The sequence below is a fragment of the Nicotiana sylvestris genome, chromosome 5, assembly GCF_000393655.2.
Source record: "Nicotiana sylvestris chromosome 5, ASM39365v2, whole genome shotgun sequence".
NCBI lineage: Eukaryota > Viridiplantae > Streptophyta > Magnoliopsida > Solanales > Solanaceae > Nicotiana > Nicotiana sylvestris.
The window spans coordinates 76863306-76872239 of record NC_091061.1 but is presented as its reverse complement, the minus strand read 5'-3'; the positions used below and the strand labels follow the sequence as shown (position 1 = coordinate 76872239).

Sequence of the window (8934 nt, the reverse complement as noted above, 5' to 3'; positions counted from 1 at the left end):
TTTAAGCCTTTTGCAAAAATAGAGAAATCAATTCTCACGAGCTTGAAGAACAAAGTTGAACGCTACTACGGACCAGTTCCTAAAGTTAGTATTTTGTTGTCCTCAGTTGAGTTGTAACTTTGTGATTGTACTTACTGTATCTCCTAAATTGCTTAGCTAGAAGCGTTCATTGGGAATCCTCTTGTAAAATCCGTAAACTCTTTGAGTTTATGTTGTGACTAGGTTTAGTCATAAGCAAAAGCCTTTGTAACTGTAGAGTGACAAAGTGACTTGTGGTGAGAGCATCACAAGTTAGTGAAAGTATTTGTAACTAGGGAGTCACAAAGTAGCTTGTGGTAAGAGTACCACAAGTTAGTTGAATTGAATTCTTTGTAATGGAGTCATTACAAAGTGGCTTGTAATAGGTTTTTACAAGTTAGTAAAGTTGAAAGCCTACAGGTGTATGTCATGGTTTTTGGTCCCCTTGTGTGGGATTTTTCCACGTAAAAATCTCTTATCTCATTTACTTACAGTTTATTAGCATTCTCAGCAGAATCTCGTAGAGGACCAGGTACTCTATTGTTTGGTGGACTCATACAAACTAACATCATCATTTTTATTCTATGGAATAGAGCAACAATAAGCAAACTACAGTGGGCACTCGCACAAAAGAAAGACAAACTCTGGGTCAGGTGGATCCACAACCATTATATAAAGAAAAGGACATAGAGAACATAGATACACCTAAACAGGCTAGCTAGTTGGTGAGGAAGATTTTCGAGGCTAGAAAATGGTTAGTTTCAGGAATCAAGGAATTGAATACATATGTTGCTCAAGGAAAATACACTATCAGCAAAGCAGATACCTCAATCCAACCACAGTTTCCAAAGGTTTCATGGAAGGTATTATTCATGACACAAGGCATTCTGCCTCGACATCAATTCACCTTGTGAATGGCAATTCACCAGAGATTAGCAACAGTGGACAGATTAATCAAATGAGCGATACTAGTACCCAATGCTTGTGTCCTCTGTACAACTGATGAAAAAGAGACACATGATCACTTGTTCTTCGAGTGCCCGTACTCTAAGTTTATATGGCAGAACCTGTTACGCTTGTTTGATATTAACAGACAAATAGGTCGGTGGCAGGAAGAGGTCAACTGGCTGGCTACAAAAATAAAAAGCAGAAACATATAATGAAAAATATTGGGGAGTGCATTCGCAGCAGCAGTATAACACATATGAATGGAAAGGAACCTCAGAAATACAAAAAAAGAGAATATGAATAGAGAGAAATCGTCTTACAATTGCACATTTTGGGAGAAAAATGCTGTAAATCGAGGGCAATACTAGATAGGATAAATAGATGTCCACGTTAGCATATAGTCTGAGTTCCAGTTGTGGAACTTAAGGCTACGAAGGATATGATATTTTTGTGAGATCCGACTCTAGAGTCCAATGAGCGGGTGGTTGTACATATTTACACTTGGTTAACTAAAATTTTCAGTTTAACAAAAAAAAAAAAAATACTACATAATTGAAATCTGAATATATAAGCTAAAATTTAAAAAAAATGTTAAATAATGAAAGAATTCTAAGGAATGTGTATGTGTTATATTAAAAACAATGGTGCACAAACATATTAAGACAAATATCAAACTAATAAAAAGTTAAATTAGCAAAGTAATAATACTAAATAGTGAATAATATAATAACAATATAAAGAACGAAAAATTTATTCAATAATTATATGATTTGTTTCCTTTATCTCATAAGTATTTTATTATTTGGTATATTGTATTGAGATAAGATAGCAATTGAATTTTTGTCAAGATAATTAAATATAATATGCTCAAAATAATTTTGTTGTAATTATTGTTTTACATAATTAGTATTCTTTAATATTAATCTCGAATTCTAATACTACTACTACTATTACAATATCCTTCTATTTCTCCCTCATTTGAAGTTAAAATCTCTAAGAAAGTAATCCATGGCGAAGGTTGCGAGTAGTGGGAGCAGTTCCAGATGGTCTCTTTCAGGGTTTACCGCCCTCGTAACCGGCGGCACTCGTGGAATTGGGTAAAACCGAACTCCAAAATCTTTGTTTTTGTAAATGGATCTGCGTTTCAATTTGGATGAGTATTCCATTCCTCAATTTATGGCCATCTTTTCTTAGGCATGCGGTTGTGGAGGAACTAGCGGAACTGGGTGCGACAGTGTATACTTGTTCACGGAATCAAGCAGAACTCAACGAACGCTTGCAAGAGTGGGCAGAAAAAGGCCTTCAAGTCAAGGGTTCTGTTTGCGATGCTTCTTCAAGGGAGCAGAGAGTTCAGCTCATGGAAAATGTCTCCTCTGCTTTCGATGGAAAGCTGAACATTCTTGTTAGTTCTATAACCCCGATTCTTCTATTACACCCTCGGTTTTAGTTTAATGTGATCGTGTTTGACTGCCCATATAATCTTAGCTAGTGTTTGGACATAGATTTGATTGAAACTTGAAAAAATGAGTTTCTAAGGATGAGATGCAAAGAAGTTGTGTTTGGACATCTTTTACTTTAAAAGAATTTGAAGTTATTTAAAGTTTTATGAGTAGAAAATTTCAAAAACTACTATATAGTTATTTTTGGGATTTGAAGATTTTTGTCAAAATCTGCCAAAAAATGGTTAAAAAGAAAGAAAGTATTTTGAAACGTATGGTTTAAAATAAGACATAAATATTTGTGTGGTTATAAATCAAATAAGAAAGTTAACTAAAGATAGAAAGGTGTCATACTTTTGTAACAGGCTAAAAATGAAAAAGTCACATAAATTGAGATAGAGAGTACGGAAAAGGGCCAAATGTGTCCCTGTAGTACCCTCTGTTATACTTTCCTTCGTTATCCACCCCTACCGTTACCCATTTTAATATTTATGCCCTCACATCTAACGAACCATTTTTTAAGACACGTGACACGATCTTAAAAAGCCTAACCATCTACCCTTTTACCCTACCCGTCCAGCCCGACCCGGTATCCCTCCATTCACCCCTAAAAAAGCTTTCTGCAAAACTAGGGTTTAAAATTGATTAAACATTCTAAATGCTTTTCATGTTCACCTCTCTAAAGTGAGTTAGAGAAGATGAAGGTCGAGAATACACCAGTATTTGCATATATGTTCCTGCAATTATCGACATATGTAAAAAAATCGAACATTTTTAGAAAATGGATGTATGTATATATTAGTTAAATTTGCTTTCTTCTTTTTTCAAGAAAAGAAGCAAAAGGTGCAGAGTTTTTGTGGGTTCGATGCATTCAAATAACAGTATTACTAGTTTATTCCTAGACTTCAGATTTGTTTCTCTTTTGTGTGGGGATCACTCTGCAGCTCTCATTAGAAACTCATGCTACCATTTGATGGAGATTTTTAAAGAAGAAGAACAAGGACTCCAATTCGAAATCATACAATAACACAATAATACACTCGTTTGTGAAGTACAACTTTTTTAATATAATATACACAACTCAAGAACATAGTAATCATCTGCCCTACCCGTGATCTTAAGAAGGAAGGTGAAGAGAGAAATTAAAACAGAGGGAAATCGACTCAGATGGGGCAAAATTTTGGAGAAGAAAGCCTTTGTAGGGATGAATACGGGGTCGGGCTGAACGGGTTGGGTAAAAAGATAGATGGTTAGGCTTTTTAAGATGATGCCACGTGTCTTAAAAAAATGGTCCGTTAGATGTGGGGGCATAAATATTAAAATAGGTAACAGTAGGGGTGGATAGTGAAGGAAAGTATAATGGAGGGTACTGATAACTAATTTCCGATAGTACAGGGACACATTTGGCCCTTTTCCATAGAGAGTATTGTATTGTAGTGCTTTAAAACTGAATATAAGCCAAACGTTATGCTAACACTTAGTAGTTGCGGAGCTAGTTTGTTTGAACTATGAGTAGTATTTCAATTTATATGTGACTTCCATCAGGAACCAATTTAGCGAATCTCAACATTGTTAACACCAGGTGGATCCACGATCTGGAAACCATGGGTGTACACCATCTTTTCCTTAATATAGGCATGCCACTAGCCACAAAAATATGAGTGTATATGAGTCAGTTTGGTCAATTTTGAGTTCTGTTTGGGTTACTAAGTTGTTGGTTCATATGCAAATAAACTGATCATCCACCTGAGAGTTTGATTTTTCTTTTAATTCAATCTATTAAGTAAAATTAGAAGCTGAATTAGGAGACAAAATGTTAACAAGTCAGGAAAGCATATCTATCAGTTATATTATTGGATAAAAATTAAAGTTTTTCAAAGAAGGTGTGAATCGAGATTAGCTTTTTCAGGAAGAAATAAAAGATAAGGACAAAAGAGGAGTCGCACATGTAAAAAATAGGGATGATATTCACAAGGAGATCCTTAATAGTGATTGATGAGTGACAGAGTCTTCAGTTTCGCCATGCACATGAGTGCATAGTAATGATATATAGCCATTATAAACATATTATGTCTATATTTTTCAGGATTTTGGCCAATAGGAAGGGTGCGCATACACCACGATTTATCACTGGTTAGTACTGGTTTAATGGTGAAAGAATAGGACATATAGATAGAAAAGAGCTTACTTAGCATTAACATTATAGGTTCTCTTAGACTATAGTCTATATATGTGATTGTTAAGGTTCTCATTTGAATGGTGTTGTCGCATGTGTTTTCAGACTCTAAATTCCAATACGATCCTTTAAAGCTTCATAAGGATTTTTACTTGTTATTTGTGCAAAAAAGAAGTCCTACAGAAACTGTTGATTCCCAATCTGTTGCTCTTGTACGTGTATGTTTCTGTTTTTAGATGGCCCAATTTTCAGACAGTGTAAATTTTTTTTGAACCACATAATTGTCATATCTTCTGGCCATAGGTAAACAATGTGGGGACAAACATTAGGAAGCCCACCACCCATTATACTGCTGAAGAATATGCCCGTCTGCTTAGTACCAACTTAGAATCTGCATACCATCTGTGTCAACTTGCTCACCCTCTTTTGAAAGCATCTGGAAATGGATCTGTTGTCTTTATCTCTTCTGTTGCTGGTCTGGTGCACCTGTCCTCTGGTTCAGTATATGGAGCAACAAAAGGTTAGCTGTACTAATACTATCACTCTTTTGAGTTGTTAAACAATTGAAGATAGAGTGTTGAGTTTTTTTTTCTTTACTAACTTCAGGGGCATTGAATCAGCTCACGCGAAATCTGGCTTGTGAATGGGCAAAAGATAGCATTCGGGTTAATGGTGTTGCCCCGTGGTATATAAGGACGTCTTTGGTAGAACATGTAATATTCTTCATCTTGCTTATGCATTTGAGTTTATGAATCTCTTCGTGCAAGTACTTGCCGATTGAAGATACAAGTTACCTGAGGCAAAACATTTCTTTGATTTCGCCGAGGCCCACACGGAGGATTTACACGTTTTTCATTTATTAATTCTCTCAAGTTGTGTTTGGTGCATACTGCAGTTCAGACTACTTAACAGGCTCACAAAATGACCTTTTAAGAGTTTTTACAGTCATAAGAAAAAACTAAATATACGGCATGCCACACAATGAGCACATAGCAAACTATTCTTTTGCCTTGTGCTAAAGAATACCTGTGCCTGTTGCACAAAGTGGCATAGGTCAAATTGAAAAACAGCCATTGCACAAGAACATGGGTTAGCCGTCATCTAACTTATAGACTCAAATTAACTGTACTGTATAATAAGTCTTGTATTTTTTAGCATGAACTTACATGGTGTATCATAAATGTGAAAATAGCTTGTCATGAGCTTTATAATAACTACCTAATTCATTATGTATATCGTCTGAAGGATCTTCTTCTTCTTCATTCAGTCTTTGGAACCCTTTAACCTGATTGGTCTGGATTCGCACTGCGTAGGCCCGTTAAAGAGGGGACCGTTCCTTACTAGGGGTTTCTTCATTCCAAGGGCTCGAATTTGAGACCTCCGGTTAAGGGTAGAGGGATCTCATTCATCCCACCACACCCCTTGGTAATATCTATTGGATCTTCTGCATATTGTTTTATACAACTTGTATTCCTGTTGCATTCATTTAAGGAATGTATTGGATGTTGAGTAAATAACTGGTAGCAATCTGCTAAAGCACTTGTATTCATATAGACCCTTAATATAATTTCATGATTTTCGGTGTTTCATTTGGAAAAGGAATAGCATATGGCGAATAGTTACTGTGCTTTTCCAGGTCTTTAGATCTATGTTTCAATCATTTTCCAGTGTTGTCAAAGGCTCATTTAAGGTGTGTTTTAGCTCTGAAGCTCAGAAAAGCTCAGGGAGCGTGCTTCCACTCGCTTAAGCTGTGCTTCAATGTAGGGAAGGCACTAAGGTACCGTGCCTCATTGCCCATGAGCTCTATCTTGATTCAAGCGGTACTAAACAACAAATATAACCGGCAAATAAGTTAAGGAAAACATTACGAATGAACTTGTTACTTTTTTCTTGAATACATATATATTTTTTATTTTTTCCCTTCATTGCACTTTTTAAAGCTAAAGCCCACACTTTAATAAAGCCCCAATAGACATGGAGCACGTCTTAGAACTTTTTGCCTTTGACAGCATATTTTTCCTTTGAAATCATACTTTTTTTTTGTGAATAAAGTTTATTTAATTTCATATTCTTATATTGTTAAGCATATTTAACTGTGGTAAAATATTTATAGAAGTGGCATTTGACCGGAAATGGTTAACCCTGTCTTTTAGTATCTTTTTGTTTCCTAAAAGGAAAAAAATCCCCTGAATGTGACAGGAAAATTTGTATTTGCTGACTTTTCTTTGTGTAGAGAATTATGTCATGATTGCAATGTTTTCGAAGACTAGAGTTTCTTTTGGTTATATGTATTGTCAAAACATGTTGATGATTCATATCTTAATGGAGCCAATTTCATTTCTTGTGGAGAATGCTTCAGGATTTTATATGTGAGCACTGAGCAGTAGCAGCTTGAGAGATTTGTTAACTGGAGTTAATGTTATTGAATCTAGCCCTTCCTGGAGTTATATTTATATAATCTTTTCACTTAACTGCATATTCTCCAATTTTTGCTGAATTTTATGTTTTTCTTTTGCAGTTGCTCGAAAATAAAACATTTTTGGATGGAGTAATATCTAGAACTCCCCTTAGACGCCCTGGAGAATCTCAAGAAGTTTCATCCCTGGTAGCTTATCTTTGTCTACCTGGAGCATCGTACATCACCGGGCAAGTTATAGCAGTTGATGGAGGTTTCACAGTCAATGGGTTCGAAATGACAAGCTACTGATATGTGTTTTCGTCTAGAGATGATAGTGCAGCTTATGCCTTGCGTCTGCAGATACTCATGCTCTTTGTTTCTTACTGATCAAGCTGAAACCATCATGAAATAAAAGCTCTATTTCATATCTTCCTTGATCCTTATACATGGGATCATAATAAGGCATTTGCTCATTAATTTTCCCTGCATGCCCCTTCTTATATGAGTATAAACTCTAGTTTTTTTATCTTTTTCTTATATTTATCTAAGAACAGCATATGATTGTGTTGCAGGTTGCGTATCATGCTATGTTATTTCTGAGCTTTGCACGTTCCTTAAGGTTCCTTTGTTGTAGTGCAATTCTGTATTTCATCCTTGTTGAGAAGGTAGTGCAATTCTGTATTTCATTTAAACTGTAGGATGGGAAACTTTTTGATTATTTGCACATGTTTGTATAGGATTATGCAAAGGCAGAATACCTTGAAACCTCTCTAAACTTGGCACGAATTATTAGTTATAGTCGTAAACTATTTGTGGTCTTAATTACCTCCTTGAACTTGGCCTTTTGAGAGTCTTTACCCCCTGGATGTTGATGTGTCAAAGTGTGTGGGTGCACTCTCTTTTAAGTGTGCGAGAGTGAAGAAAAATCGAGAAATCAACTTTCAAGTAGGTTATTTTTTAACTTTTAATGTCATATAGTCATATATAATGATTTATTTGCTATAACTATGTATTTCTTGTTGCTTCATCTTAACATACAATGTGGACTTTACTCTTACTTTTATTCTTTTTAATTTCTTTTATAGATATATTGTCTATTTGTTCTAACTGCATATTTCTTCTTTTTTTTTTTGGGTCAAATTTGTAAAAAGTTTGGTTGGAACTCCATCAATGCCAAATAGAATACTTTTAGCAAAATAATGGAGTACTAGTTGTGTATTTTCTGTTATTTTTTGCGTTAGATATAATTGCTATTTATTTTAATTGTGTATTTTTATTTTCGAGTTAAATCAGTAATAAAAAACTGGCTACAACTCCATTATTTTTTATCAAGTAAAAAAGGTATAGCCAAAATAGTGAACTTGCAATTGTACACTCTTTTTCTTTCTTCTTTTGTTGCAATGACTATTTGTAGACATGTGATTTTTGACCCTCCCAAAATTTTTTATATTTTAGCACGTAAATATTTAATTTAGGCCTAATATAGCTATTTCAACTCATTTTTACTCTTTTACCTTATTTTATCACAAGAAAATGAAATTTACAAAAACTATTTTAGTTTATGCATCTTTCATGAATTTAAATAAAAATATACAAAAATAGTAGCTTATTTTTATTTTTATATATAGTCTTGAAAATACAAAAATAGTTTCATTTTTTAATATAGTTTAGTTTAATTAATCAAAATTAGTTTTATATTTTTATATTATAATTATATAATTTTAGAAGGAGGAATTAGTTTTGGGTTGGTTTATCCCGTCGTTATGAATCTTGTAGTCCATTTTTTCAGTCTTTGGCCCAATTTCCTAGCCCATAACTCCTAGACTCATACCCCTAACCTAATCCCTACTACTATATAATATTACTAACACCTAAAAGGAGAGGAGAAGATCAGATCTACCAAAAAAGAAAAGGGGCAAAAATCTGCGCATAGCAGGAGGATTATAGATCCCTCC

General features: G+C 34.6%; 1 protein-coding gene across 4 annotated transcripts; it reads left to right on the top strand.

Moving 5' to 3' along the window:
* The first annotated feature begins 1783 nt into the window (after positions 1-1783).
* On the top strand, positions 1784-7801 carry LOC104243407 (tropinone reductase homolog At5g06060). 4 transcript variants are annotated; one of them, XR_011407605.1, is made up of 7 exons: positions 1931-2063; positions 2161-2368; positions 4885-5101; positions 5188-5294; positions 7100-7441; positions 7552-7644; positions 7717-7801. XR_011407605.1 is itself a non-coding variant. In XM_009798586.2 (5 exons), exons 1-5 carry the CDS (start codon positions 1975-1977, stop codon positions 7286-7288), a joined length of 810 nt encoding a protein of 269 aa, XP_009796888.1. In that variant the 5' UTR covers positions 1915-1974; the 3' UTR covers positions 7289-7801. The 4 variants fall into 4 exon arrangements, 1 of the variants encoding a protein (XP_009796888.1); XR_715190.2 differs by adding an exon at positions 5849-6006 and having other exon boundaries at positions 1784-2063; positions 7100-7801; XR_715189.2 differs by having other exon boundaries at positions 1921-2063; positions 7552-7801.
* The last annotated feature ends 1133 nt before the right edge of the window (positions 7802-8934 follow it).